This window comes from Nomia melanderi, chromosome 6 (genome assembly GCF_051020985.1).
Source record: "Nomia melanderi isolate GNS246 chromosome 6, iyNomMela1, whole genome shotgun sequence".
NCBI lineage: Eukaryota > Metazoa > Arthropoda > Insecta > Hymenoptera > Halictidae > Nomia > Nomia melanderi.
This window is the reverse complement of record NC_135004.1, coordinates 11,251,734-11,267,190: the sequence shown is the minus strand read 5'-3', so window position 1 is coordinate 11,267,190 and position 15,457 is coordinate 11,251,734. Positions and strand designations below refer to the sequence as shown.

The 15,457-nt window shown below is 34.3% G+C and overlaps 1 protein-coding gene across 5 annotated transcripts in view; it reads left to right on the top strand.

Moving 5' to 3' along the window:
• Sytbeta (Synaptotagmin beta) overlaps nt 1–15,457 on the top strand; it is a 229,780-nt gene that overhangs the window by 202,535 nt on the left and 11,788 nt on the right. For 3 of the 5 annotated variants that reach the window (XM_031978894.2, XM_031978895.2, XM_076368488.1), the window contains 4 exons: nt 3,567–3,630; nt 6,406–6,640; nt 10,481–10,717; nt 13,314–13,412. In XM_031978894.2, the coding sequence (XP_031834754.1) occupies nt 3,567–3,630; nt 6,406–6,640; nt 10,481–10,717; nt 13,314–13,412 (635 nt within the window). The remainder of the gene's footprint in view (nt 1–3,566; nt 3,631–6,405; nt 6,641–10,480; nt 10,718–13,313; nt 13,413–15,457) is intronic. The other 2 variants (XM_031978896.2, XM_031978897.2) reach the window with 2 other exon arrangements.

Genomic DNA, 15,457 nt, shown 5'->3' with positions numbered 1-15,457 from the left:
ATCGAATTTCCAACAGTTTATATTCTGTATAACGAAACTATTCTACATTAGTTAACAGTTATAATAATCTTTTAGTAACAGAAACTACGTGTACAATACATAATTCACTTTTTCTTATATTTCTACCAATTTTCTACGAGCAAAGCTTTCTGCAGAAAGGAAAATAGGTTGGACCAAGATAAATCGAATAATTGTCTATTGCAACATAAAGATATAACACTACTTGAACATGAATATTCAGAAATAAAAGAAGAATTTGTAACCCCTTCTTTTGCAAATAAGAGGCAAAATTTGCGATATAATATGAACTGGATTCTTATTTAAATCTGATTCAGTCTACCGTATACATCATTCTATCAACTGTCAATGCTTTCCGTTTCTTAAATGTAAAGGAATAGGGGAAAGATTAAAAAAAAATTTGTGTCGCGAATATTGGAAAGCTAATGAATATTGTGGTGAAGGAAGCTTTCAGTTCCGCAGGGGTTTCTTGTTTGCTAAAACGGAATCACAATAAAACTTCCGATCTGGTGAAATCGGGACCGCGGTGCCAGCAAAGCGAAACTCATTTGAATCGATATAAAAGAGTACACGCGAGAATGGGAAACGTTGCAATTGCCAAACCGACACGCGAATCGGCGAATGACCGCAGCTGACATAAAAACGTTTATTATCGCGCACATACACAACAGTAGGTACGTTTCCAATCTTACACAGGAAACCTGCTATCTCGGTTAATTTTCCAGGTTTGGTTGCTCTGAGGTACTTTCGATACGCGCGAAACAATAGGCACAGTTGAAACAGTGAACCGAATTCCTGATTGAATATTTTTAATATATGGTAATTACGTATTTATCCGATTGACTTGAATTACGATGTAATGTAAATAAATTGGGTATACGTACGTATTTATTCAATTAATTTTAATTACGATGTAATATTCATAAATTGGGTATGGTTATGTATTTATTCAATTAATTTTAATTACGATGTAATGTTCGTAAATTCAGTATACAAACGTATTCATTTAATTTTAGTTGCAATGTAATGGTTATAAATTCAGTATACAAACTGCATGTACTTCGTGTCTGTAATATTTCAGGAGAGGTTAACTTACTTGTTGCATTATTCATTAAGATATAAACACGTGTATTCAAGTATATTGTAAATATTTTGAACACCAAAAGTGAAAAATTTGCTTTATCTATTCTTACCCTACAGTATACAATTTGAGTTCAATTTTCCTTTTGTAAGTAAATATTCATTAGTAGTAACTATTCATTAGTAGTAATTCTTTTGAATTAATGAAATATACTAAATATATTTTAATATAATATGAAATATAATAAACATATTTTAATATAATATGAAATATACTAAATATATTATAATATAATAAAATTAAGGAAATATTACTTTTCCACCTTCAGAGTTTTATGTATCGCTTATACTTTCCTAGCAAAGATAAAGAGGAAGTTACTTATTATTTGATATCGCAATGCGTACGTTACACTGTTATCTAATAATTTACGCTATAAAATATTTTCATTCGACGTTAGTTATCTGACAAATTATAATTACTCTAAAGTAACTTGGAAACTCCAATCATCGACCGACCTGACAGTCAACGTATTAACCTTTGCAATAAACGTAGACACATGTATAATAATCATTACAACTTGTATTCTTAACACATTGAATACCAAATGATTCTAAGACACAGCATATGCAAAATAACAAAAATACGATATTAAATAATTTAATTGAATTGCGTCGTTACCGTAGGTTCGTCTTGCTGAATGTCACCGCAATAGGTACCGTTATTTACAATATAGAGATGTTTTCAAATCGTCGCTTATTTGAGGGAACTACATTTTAAAATAATTTAAAATAAATTATCAACGATAAAGTAGTTGTACCAATCACTAAAAAATAAATCATAAAAAGAGGTTAATATTGCTAAATGCTTCGACCTTCTTTCTTTTTCCTTCATTCGCGTTGCTTTCTACGTCCGCCATGTTAAAATTTTCGTTTCTTGAGGTCGATTCAATTCTACCTCTTCATAATTGCAACTTTCGGTCCCATTGAGTGTTCGAATGATCCAATTCATCCAGTTCACTATATACGTCCGACTCGAAATGTTTCGGAGATATTGGATAATGGTCGGTGGGTTTCGCGACTCGGTCAAACCATATTACGTTGCACCGAGGTTGGACGTATTCCTATATTTTTCTTCCTTTTGTTTTTTTTTTTATTCTCTTCATCGTTTCGCCTGACTGACCCACATTCAACGTCCCTTTGTTTTGAAAAACGGCACGTACCGTAAACGTTAACTTTGAAATCGAATCCTGTTTCGCAGATCGCCGAGGATGATATAATCTTCTGGATGGCGAACCCTTTTGCGTCGCGTTTCCTTTCGCAGGAATCCAATCTTTCGCGAAAATTGTTTCCATGTACATCTCTGTCAGAATGGAGAACCGTTCAGAGAAAATTTCACTATTTCATTATTATGATAATAGTTCTGTTTTAATCTCTTTTGCATAGAAGAATGTAAAAATTTTGAAATGTCAAACCTTCGATATACATGATTTTGACTAAAATCTAATATTCTTGGCACCCTTCGATGTTTCAATTCAAAATTATTCTCCAAGTTTATTCATTGTTCCTTGATTGACTTTTCGACACGTATAATGATTATAATGTTTATTTGGCAATAGGTAGTTATTAGATTATATTAAGTAATTTAATTTGATTAAATTACCTTTTGGTAAAAATAGGTAAAAAGTAATTCCGGGTTAGATGACTCGATCTCGTTTGGATTGTTAAATATCTGTATTTTCAATTCTTTTTAGCGATATACTAAATCTTGCACAGATACCTATTTAACTATTCTTTTTATATGTGTCTACTTTTATAACAAGTATTTTCTTTTTATTAGATTAACACCAAACGTACCACGAACGATCAAGTAACCTTTTTTAAAATTTGATTGAAAATTCTCTGTTTCTCTTCATTCATTTAACATTAAAACAATTCCTATCTTATCCAATTAATCAATTGTTCAATTTGTATCTTTCCTTTTGTTTCTGTTTCCAATAAGAAACATTTATCGTTTAACCTGTTTGCCTTTATTTTACTGGTTATTCGACTATTTGCAATAAATATAAGTATACACAAACTGTTGCTACGTTTAATGTTAATAATATTTATGATGTGATAATGCTTTTAAAAAAAGTGTGCCATCTCCCCAATTTACCCTATACAAAGGTGTATTAACACGTTGACTGCCAAGATGATCACCAGACCTTCCAAATTACTTGAGAACAGTTATAATTCATAAGATAACTGACGTCGAATGAAAATATTCAATATCGTGAACAACTAGATAATAGTGTAACCTAATAATTGTGATAAAAAAAGCAATCGTTCCTTTTTATCTTCTCTACAAAAGAATAAGCGACACATAAAACTCTGAAGTTTCTCGTGGCAGTCAACGTGTCAAATATAACGTTAACAATGAATGTTCATTGGAAATCGACGACTCTTCTGACAAGTGTTTCTTGTTTCAGGAATTCAATGTGGCTAAGGAAAAACATTCCGTGCAGCCGTGTTCTTCCGTGGTGGTCGAATCTGGTAAGACCTTCTCCGTTGAGAGTTCTCGGGAAACTCGAACGGAGTTCGATTATTTGGAAAGCTTTCTTGGAAACAAATTAACTTCATCCGATATCAGCTTAAATAACATTCAAGTTTTTCTATCATTAACTTTCAATACAATGGATGCACCAAATTCACATTCTACCTGCAAGAATGCAAAATTGAAGGAAAAGTTACGGAAGTACCAAGATAGCGAACTGATAATAGAATGAAATCTTGTTTACGAGAACTTTCTTGATTACACCAACCCAGCAGAATACATTTCGCGATAGAGAACTTCGTGTAATTGGTGAAGAGTTTGTGTAACCCTTAAAAACCACATTGACACTAGATTTATGAACACTTGCTGTATAGTTTATTCTATCGTCTTAGAAAAATTTCTGTTCGTCCATTTAGATCTTGGAAATTAGACGTTTAAAAATGGACAATTAGAATGTTCTGTTGTTCCTAGAAAAATTGTTTTAAGATACAATTAAATCATTAATCAAGTCAATTAAATTTATATAAGTCATTAAGTAAGTCAATTAAGATACAAAATTCAATGTGAGTCAAATTGATTCGTTCCGTAGATCTAGTGTTGTGCGTCACTCTGATGTAGAAGCAATTTATGATACGAATAAGAATTTCCTGCGTGTTTATGGCTAGTGAACCATGTACAGTGAACATTGGATCATTGCAACAATCAATGGGACCGAGAGATTGCAATTATGTAGAAATAGAATCAAATCGACCTCAAGAAACGAAAATTTTAACTAGAAAACAACGCGAGTGAAGGAAAAAGAAATTTCTATGATTTATTTTTTAATAATTGATACAACCACTTTATCGTTAAGTAAGTAGTAAAATATAAAGATATATAATTTTTGTCATTTTATTTACATGTTTGTAAGATATACAATTTTTAATTTGTGACGTTAAATATCAAGTGGTTCCAAACTTTCGATCGAAGATTATAATGTGTTCAAATGAACCTGGTGGGGATATGGTAGAAATGACGATGTTGCAATTACGAGGAGATCTCTGATATTCCAATTATCCAATGTTCACTGTACTCTTTCGTGAGACAAAAATTCACCCAATCCTGTTACTTACGTTCGGACTAATCCCCGTTCGTTGCCGCGCATCAAAATGGCGGTGAAACGTGCACGGAATGCACAAGTGGCCTCGTCCCTTTGCTCGGCTCTCTTCGATCGAAATTGTAATCCTGCGAGCGAATACTTTGGTACACACGGAATAATACGATCGTTATAACGCAGTGGCAGTTTAATTATCCGCGTAAAAATGCATCAAATATGCAAAGTTCAAGTGGAAGCAGTGATCCTCAACTTATCCTCAGTTTGTCTATGCGCTTGAAACGTTATTTTAAAAAACATAGGAACGCACAGTCTGACAACAATTTTTTTGTACTATTCTCAAATTGAAAGTGGGTTTAACAAAATGAAAGGAAAAGATTAAATGAACAAAACGGTAATAAGAAAATAACAATGCTATTAGACCAAAAAGACTCGAAGAATGTAGCAGGGTTAACGGAATGAAATGTATTTATAAAAATGAAATTTAGGAAGAAAGATATGGAGAAAGTGAATGCCTGTGATTGTAAACTGTTTCGGAATGAAGAAAAATCTTACGCTAGAAAGTTTCAATCGATTTATGCGAATTTTTATGTTGCGAAGACGATTATTTTATGAAATTGTAGAGCAAACCCTTTAATGCTAATGTTGCTCAGTAATTTGTTGTTGGTTTGTTTGAGCATTATTTAGAATGTTTATAACCTGTTAGTATATAAAAACTATTTTTTTACTTGAGATAATTTACACAAAGTAATCAGTATTATTTTGTTCCCTTAACAGTCACTTTCATTAAACTAATATAAACACAGAATCAATATCACCTGTTAATACAAAGAAACAGCTTGCAATGATTCAACCAATGGTATAACTAATTAAACCGGTAGAATATCTAGATTGTACCTTTTTATACACTTATGAAAAATTTGAAAATGCAGACCTTTGCAAAAAAGCACCGAATACGAAGAAATGCATGAAATGCCCAAACACTGCATTTTGCAATGTTAGAAGAAACCATTTTCCACCGTAATTCCATATTTCTATTTGTTTGAGGCTTTCACGGCCAAGAATACTATGAGAAATGTTCAAAGTTTCCGGGTGTAAGCCATGTTCATTAGGAATTGTTCCCCGACGTTCCGCTAGCATTGCAGCTGGCATCATCAAGAGATTTGAGGACTCTCTGATGGTTAGTCAGAATCAATGCTTCCTATTTAAGCATACCTTGCTCGGAGTTGCCGATGAATAAGAACCAATTCGGTGCTTTGAATCGATCAGTTAACTTGTGAACTTGAACTTTGCACACTTTGAACACTTCTATATTTCTAATTACACTTTAACCCTTCGCACTCGAGAGATGACTCTCACTCACCACTTGATTTCGTACGGTACAACTGTAAAACTTGATATTTAATATTATATTTATTATTATAAATACAATTTGGGAAATATTTAAATAAAATAGCTTCGTTCCTCAATGTACGTGATTTCTCTTCGAGTTAGTTTCACAATATGTCTTCATATCTCATCAGAAAATGTGAAAATATTTCTAATAAAAAACGTCCGAGTGCAAAGCGTTAAAAGATTTGAATTTTCCTAATGATCTGCAATTTAATAATGACGAATACCGATCGTTCAAACGACGATCGCACACGAAAAATTCACGTTTCCGGTTGATCTCGAATTGAAGCAGGAGGCTTGCCACACCAGAGCCGAAGCTACCCTGGCGGAAGTAGCAGCAGCGGCGGAAGCACCGGTCGTTTATTCACCAGAAATTCGTCGGTCAGCTCTCAAAGTTCCTTGGAGGGACAACCAGGTCACCGAAGTTCGTCGCATACTCGGTCATTCGGACCTGACGGCCGCTACCATCATCATCGCGATCCTCTGCACACCGCTTCTTCTTATCCACCGAGCAGAAGTTCAAGGTTAGACGTTTGTTTCTCAAAAATTCTGTTTCTAACCCTTAATCCGTTGCCGTAGAATATCGTGTCAGATTCGTAGCGAAGATCTTGAACTAAAATTAATAGAAGTAATGTAATCGATTCTCTTGAATTCAAATGAACTGTTCGACTACTGTTATCGCTTAACGTTTAGAACTAATGTATCAAATAGCAGGTATCATTTATTTTGGCTCTTCGCAACTGTTTGAAGGATCAAAAGTGGTATCATTAACTGTTTTCAATTTCTAATTGTTACATTTTAAAGTAGACGTAATTATAGATGAATGTGGAATCCTCCTTTGTTTCTATTGTGTACCGGAGAAAGTTCGTGCGGGTTCTTAAATCAAAGTTTGAACATCGGGAACGTTTTGGTAGAGAAATTTTATTTAATTTGATACCAACGGCATAAACTTAACTGTTAATACTAATTTTTTTCATTCATTAAACTAGTGAAATACCGATTGAAATCGGACCTCGATTCATTGCTAACAAGAAAACGGTGTGAACAAGTTGACGCGTTCCTTGAACCTAACGTTAAGGGTTAATTGCCGAATTAATAGAATTAATTAAATTAAACCGAATAAATGTTCATAATTATATAAGTATTGGTGTAGAATATAAAAGACACGGAAAGCTTCAAAACCATCACAGTAACTATTTACTTAAAAATAATATTCCTTAAACGATATTCGTTTTTCAACCCTTAACCTTTTGACCTAGAATATCGTGTCAGACGGAAATTTTAAACTGAATTCGAGAAGTCGAAGTGTTATTCATTTGTTTCAAATATAAATGAAATATTACTTTTCTATTACCAATCGTTAACCTTTGAAGTGTACGTTGACATATAATAAGCATCAATATTTGTTCCCTTCCTGATAAATGAATAACGATGAAGTAGTCGTATCGATCATGGCTAAGAATCAAATCGTAAGGGGTTAAAACAACAATTACCCTTTGCGAACGAATGTGGACATTTCGGCAAAATGAAATGTTCATATTCAAAAGACTGAGTTGCAAATAAATGATTTAGTTACTCGAAGAACAAAAGGTCAACACGTTGTTTCCTTTTTCTATTAAAGCAACTGATGTACAATTTTGCATCTGCTGAAGGTTTATAAACCTACGAACAACTTTATTATTCCATCTTTCCCCAATCAAATTCGAAGTAATCGATTACTAATTCGCTAATGTACTAAATGTTCAATTATAACTAATTTCATCGATAATTTCATATGTCAAGGCAACGTTCCGCGCAAAAATCTTCCTTCGCGAGTCAAACAATTCAAAGCGAACGCGTTTCCGGTCACGGAACATTATCTTCTTGCGATCAAAGGGGAACGGAGGTACGTAACTCTTGAATCCCGTTTCACTGGGGTCGGTCAGCCGAAATTCAACGCACGAGAATCGCTTCGATTGACTCGACCGCCGACGGCGAACAAATTGTTCGATCGCGCGTCCAATAACACGGCCCCGGGTTTCGCGATAAAACCGGACGCGGTATTAACGCGATAACGCAATGAGAAACGCCGGCAACACCAAGTGGGACAGATGGCTCATGTTTAACACGTTGATTGGCAAATCAGTCGAATTTGGTGACGCAGTGTTTTATACGGTAGAACTTCGATTATCCGATTCGATTGACTGACAGTCCAAATAAATGGAAACTCGAGAAGGGGCGAAGAGATATTTTCGAGCACGTTTACAATAATTAATTGTATCCGGTTGGTAAAAGGATTTACCGAATTTCTAAATGTAGTTTGAGGCGACACTCAATTGTCATCTAATTCAACGCGGAAAGATTATAAAATTGAAAATTCCATATTACATTTTGTATATTATACCAACGTACGCGATATTTAAATAAAATAATTCTGTCCCTTAGTTTATGCATGATTGTTTTTCGTGTTGCTTGCAAAATATGTCGTCAATTCTTCATTAGAAAATAATGAATATTTTAACGAGAAATATTCCACAAGTGCGAAGGGTTAACGCTAGGTTTTTGCGAATGTGTTTATTCTGCTGTTCCTGGGAAAAATTGATATTGCAAGAATAATGCAATTCAATCGAATGATTTAATGTTATATTTTTTCATTCTGTGTATTTTGCTCTATGAAATCGTGCCTGTTAAATCGCTACTGGCTACTAGAGAGCTCAGAAAGGATTTTTTCCAAAGGACTTATACAGATGCATATGACATGAATTTGATTAAGGTCAATCAGACTTAAAAAGGTATTATATAGTATTTATCACGTTGACCACCATGGTAGTCACTGGTAAGCAGAGCTTCGAAATGACTTGAGAACAATTATAATTCATAAGACAACTGACGTCGAATAAAAATATTCAATGACGTAAATAACTAGATAATATTGTAACGTAATTTATGGTAGTAAATAATTAATAACTATTCCTATTTATCTTTGGCAGTCAACGTGTTAATATAGAGTAACAAAGTATCTTTAACACGTTGACTGCCATGAAAAACATCAGTGTTTTATGTATCACTTATTCCTTCTATAACAAAGATACAAAGCAAGAATTATTAATTCTTTGATATGAAAATTCTTATATTACCCTATTATCTAGTTATTAACGTTATACAAAATTTGTACTCTAAATCAATTATCTTCCAAGTCATAATTATTTTGTTGTAATTTGAAATCTCCGGTCATCGGTGACCGCCGTAGCAGTCAAACTGTTAAGAAAGTAATGGCTGTAATGAATTGTCAAATTTTATTTTTCGCTTCGTCATAGAAATTCCTCCGATTTCGCAAAGTTTCTATTATTCACAATTCAACAGTTAACGCGTTGAACGTCGATGTATCGACACGTGCGTCGATCGTTTGTCGCCAGAATTTCCGTTCCGCGTGAATTCTGTGCGGTTCGAAAGTAATTAAATGAATCGCAACAACCGCGAGACAGCAGTTTACGTTGGCGGGAAGCTGGGGGAATCCACGGTGAGAATGGATTCGTTCGTTTCACGCTACGTCCAGGCCGGAAGTTCTCCACTTTGCGCCGGAAATTCGGTGTTTCGCGACACCATCCGTACAATTTCACCGTAAATTTCGTTCCCTCTCGAAACTTTCTAATTCGTTTTAACATTAAAGTCATCGGACAGGCCAGAATTACCTATTCCTGACTCCTACTTTTGCAATCATTGTGTAGATACAACTGTTTCTCAGGGAATTGTCTAAATAACCTATTTTGTTAAGGTATTTGGCAAAATAAAATATAAGTCAATCAAAATCTCAGTAAATGCAGTCTTTCAATATCTTCAGAGGAATACATGGAAATTAATGTGGTATTAGTGGTATTTTAAATATGTTTTATTTAAAAAAAACAGGAATAGACAATTGCACTCGAGAGGTGACTCTCAGCCACCGCATGATTGGATACAACAAAACTATGAAGTTGAATATTTAATATTTCAAATAGAAGTTCTCATTGCTACGTGAAATATTTAAATAAAACACCTCTGTTGCTTAATTTATCTATGAATTATCGTTAAATTAGTTTCAAACAATACGACCTATATCTCGTCAGAAGATGTTGAATACTTCCATTGAAAAACTTTCTAGTGCAAAGGGTTAAAAATCTATCAATATAATTACCGACGCTCGCGTCTTTAGTAGCTAAAATTTAGCCGGCGTACAATGTGTTGAAACAACATTTCCATACACTCTATCGTTGCTAATAGTGTTGAAGGACTAAATACGATTTGACGCCTTCGCGACGTGTCTGACTCGATATTACGGGGTTAAGCCGAGCCCGTGTAACGCGAAAAGTTAAAGTGCACCGCAAGCGGGAACCTTGAACACACAGATCACCGTCACCGGGACGTGCCGCGTCGCTGGACGCACGCTGCGGAAGTCCAGCCAGTTGTTCCGGAAGCCTTCTCAGCAGCAATGCGTCACGCTCCCAAAGCTCGCTGTCCTCTCTGGCAACAGGTGTGGGCTCTTCTTGCGGCGGGTCCACGATAAGCGTCACCCACGGAGCTGCGAGATCGGCCGGCCGAAGCCTGTCGCCGCTTCTTATTCCGCCATTACGGTCATCTGGAAGGTGAGAACCATCTTCGCGAACGGATCGCGCTAGCAATCATCTTAACCCTTTGCACTCGTGAGGTGACTCTCGGTCGCCACTTGATTTGACACAGTAAAACTATAGAATGCGATATTCAATGTTAAACTTCGTATAATGCCTCGATACGTGAAACATTGGAATAAAACAGCTTTGTTCCTCAATGTACTGGTGATCTTCGAATTAGTCTCAAAGAACATCGTCTTCGCCTCGTAAAGAAATGTTAAATATTTCTAGCAAGAAACATCCGAGTGCAAAGGGTTGACACATCGAGCGCCGGCCCCGCAATAATGCGGATTTCTGGATCCGTTGAATTGTATACGACGAATATGCAATTAAAATGTACTACTTGACGAAAATGTATAATGTTTTGAATATTTCTTTTGGCCACTCATTGATCAGATACAAGCGAATGAGGCCGGTGTTTAGGTTAAGTGGCCAATACATTGCCGGCGCTCGATGTGGTAAATTGTGGTGAATTAAATTGTTACGAAATAATGTTTGAAAAGTTCAATGTCCGTCAAATTGACGGGTCCCGTAAATCTAGCGTTAACCCTCTGTAGGCCCATGTAACTTTGAAGTCGCGTATCGATACATTGGCATCTTGTTGATTTATTTCATTTTGCACTCGAAGTGGTGAATGAAATTAAATAATCAGTTGAAAAAAACTTCAACTTTTATATGCCCAGGCGTGGAAGTTTAACGTCATTGTAACTTGAAGGTTACAAAATATATTTGTTCGTTGGAATTATTGAAACTATTGAATATATTGTTAATTCGTATTCATATGTGTATATTTATTAATTTTGCACTGCACAGATTTTATTGTAATCATGAAGAAAAATTCGGCCCATAGAGGGTTAACGCTTTACCAACTGCTTCTGATCAAGGCAACCACTTAACACATTGCATACTGGTAACGAAAAATCTTGTTTTTATGTAAAAACACTTACCTGTGTAACTTTGCTAATTACAGCGTTTAAAAAAATATTAGAGTTGCGTTGAGCGGATTATGTATTTAAAATATATTACACAACGATATGACACAGCAATTCAATTTTCTGAAAATTAGCCGGTACGCAATGTGTTAACACGTTCGCTACCAGCGCTTGTTTCGGTGACGGTCTCCTGAATTGTATTTTCTTCAATCCAATAAATCTTCTACAGGAAATATTAGAAAAATGAAACTGAAACGAGTCATCGAGTTCCTGAATGTAATGTTTTGGTTTATAATTTCTAATTACGATATCTATAGGATCAATTTCATTTTCATTGTGTAAAAATGTAGGATTACGGACGTTACAAATATGTGACGCTAGTAGCGAACGTGTTAATCACTGCTGACATATTTTACTAAATTATTAACTATAAAGTACTTCTATCGAGCACAATTGAAATAAAATGTAGGATGAGGGGTGAACCTTTTCTACTAAATTGTTAACGATAAATGGAAAATTTCACTCAATTAGTAAATTCGTTCGGGTTTTCGCGAAAAACCGATTGAAAAGTACTAATTACAATTTTTATAGGGATTTCATATCAATCGTATTAAATGCTCGATAGTTCTAGTGTTAAATGACAGGTTGTGAACTTGCTTGCCAATATAATGCTATAGATATCTATGAAACCGCACCAAATCTTCGTTCATTCCTATTTATCTGCTTGCATAGCATCTAATCTTCTTATGTTACATACTTTTCAATTGTAGTCTAACGTTCAATGATTAAAATGCTATATATCAAGTATTTTATAATAGTTGTATAAGTTTCAACGTCTATAGCAGTCAAAGGTTAACGCATAACACTTCCTTTCTTTCTCGTAGAATCTTTTATTGCGCACAATGTCGTTTTATGCTTTCCGAGTGTTACACGGGGTGTCCTGCGATTCTTAACGACAGGCGAGAGGAGAATATTTCTTTGTGTAAAAGTGAAGCTAAAGTATAAAGTCCTTTCATCGAGAATTAAATTTCTTTCCAGAGGAATGAAGTTTTAAAACTTCTCTAATACGGATTTTTATTATTATTAGATATTGTATCTGTTTCTTGAAAAATCTGTGTGTAATTACTATATTTTTACTATAATAAAAACTGTTTCATCAGTTTAATGAAGTAATATCTCTGATTATATGTTAATTTTATTTATATTTAGATTTATATCATATCTGTATCTATATCTACATCTACACTACATTTACATCTACATCTACATCTATATCTATATCTATATCTATATCTATATTTATATTTATTTAATTAAATAAATCTTGCAATTCCATTTGTTTCATATAAGATAAAAATACGTGATTAGTAGACTACGAATCTTTATGGAAATTAACAATTCTAAGAATGTAATTAGAAAAATAAAATTACAATAGAAAATAGTTTTCCTAACAAATGCTATAAAAATGACTACACTTTGGAGATTAATACATATATATATTCTCACATTGTACGTCTTCTGTGCAATTTCGCACTTTCAAATTTCCCATAGATGCATAAAAATCCGCAATCCAGTTATTACACAGGTTATTCAGATGATGGACAATTATAATGCTTTCTTTCTTTTTTCCAATACAACAGCGATGGTGGACCACCGCCGCCTCCAGCTTCGCCACTGGGTTCCATACAGCCTGATCTCTACCTATCAAGAGACGGTCCGATATTCCTCAAATCTCACGGGTTCGCACGCATAATATTCTTTACTTCGTCTGATCTAATACCTGGATATCCGATCTCTTATTGTTATTCGATATTTCAACCGACCTCAATTTTTCTCCGAAAGAAATATCAATTTACCAGTAGAGAGTATATAACTTGATTTTCTTAAAACTTATTAATTTCACATTTAACACTAACCGTGCCGAAATGACCGAATTTAAAATTCTGCAATCTACTTAGAAGAAAATAATTATGACTTGGAAGATAATTGATTTCGAATACAAATCTTTCGTAACGTGAGTAACTAGATAATAGGGTAATATAAGAATTTTCATATCAAAGAATTAATAAGTCTTGTTTTGTATCTTTGCTGTGGAAAGAATAAGTGATATATAAAACGCTGATGTTTTTCGTGGCAGTCAACGTATTAATTGGTTTTTGAGATTTCACTCTTTCTTGCATTCCTGTTTCCACTAACAAAAGTATATCATCTAATTTATTTATCTCTATTTTGTAGCCAGTTATTCGACTAGTTACGATAAGAAAAGTGCCGGTACGGTTAGCGTTAACCCGTTTATTTTGAAAGTGGCTTAACGCCATTTTTCAAGAAAACCAAGTTGGTGGTTTAGTAATTGCAATGCTACGTTATCTTCTTAGTTTTAAACGGTTTCTTTTTCTTTTCTGGAATGGAGTTAAACCACTTTTAAAATAAATAGCTTATTTATGGTTTGGTCTTTGGAAGATAATCACAGAGATAAAAAATCAACAACCCTCATTTTTTCAGAAAGAAACGAGCCACAATATTCTCATTTTTAACACTAAAAATGATAAGAATTTGTATTCGCAAAACTGATAACAGTTTTCTTTAATTTGATAGTGATGTTCACTATAGTATGCATGTGAAACTATTTACTTTTAAAATAACTTCGGATATTTAGCATTTTTATATCAATAATTGCGAAATAAGTAAAACGAAATCAGTTCTTTCGACTGGTACTGATAAAAAGAAGCGAGGAAAAAAAGGGAAAAAATATATCAAACAATATAGAATGGAACGAAGTATACATATATATAGAAGCGACATGAAAAATGAAAGCAAGAACGCACAGGTGAACTCGGAGAAAGTAGTCCAGCGATAAGGGGAGAGAAAGTGCAAAGGTATACCTAGCTACGTAAGGGTCTAATCGATAAACGTACTAGGGTAGCAAGACCCTTACGAAACCTTGGCAAAGAATATTAGAAATAAGAAAAACGAAGGTCGCTCCATAAGTAAACTACTGTCTACACGCTCCTACTACCACTTCAAAAAACACTTTAATATTAATATTCTTCAAAAATATCGTAACTGACGAGCTTTAGAACTATCCTTCAGTGAAAGCAGTTGGGAACAAACGGGAGAATGTTAAGTGCCCGAAGAATAGTTAAATTATGAGAAACAAAGGAGAAAGGCAGCATAGAATATTCAAAGCAAAAAATGGCACGGAAAGTCCAAAGGAAGAAAACGGAATAGAAAATGAAAAGAACAGAATAAAGAATCTAAAGGAAACATAATAAGATAGAAGGTTCAAGGGAGAAAGGTATAATAGAAGATCTAATGGAAACAAATATCGAAAATTCGAAGGAAAAAATAGAATGGAAAATCTATAGGGAAAAAATAGTATCGAAAAAAATAAAATAGAAAGTGAAAAGCAAAAAGGCAGGACAGTTCAAGGGGGAGAATAAAATGGAAAATGCGAGGGGAAAAAATAGGATCGAAAATCCAAAGAGAAAGAGAATTTTCCAAAAAGTACACATTACAGCTACCACAAAGGGTTGACAGGTGGGCCAGTTCTTTAAACTTCCGTGTGTCGGTTATTCTCGTTCGATATTTACGGTTTTAATTGCATTTTCGACAAGGAACTCGACTTCGACGGCAACCGCGCTGTCCAATTAAACCCGCATTTTCCATTGAAATTAATAGACGTGCGAATGATTAGAACGTTATCGCGTTAGCAATTTATCGGTTAAGGGATTAACCGTCGGCACGTCTCGCGGAGAAATCAAATAAAATCGCTGCCCTTCGCGTT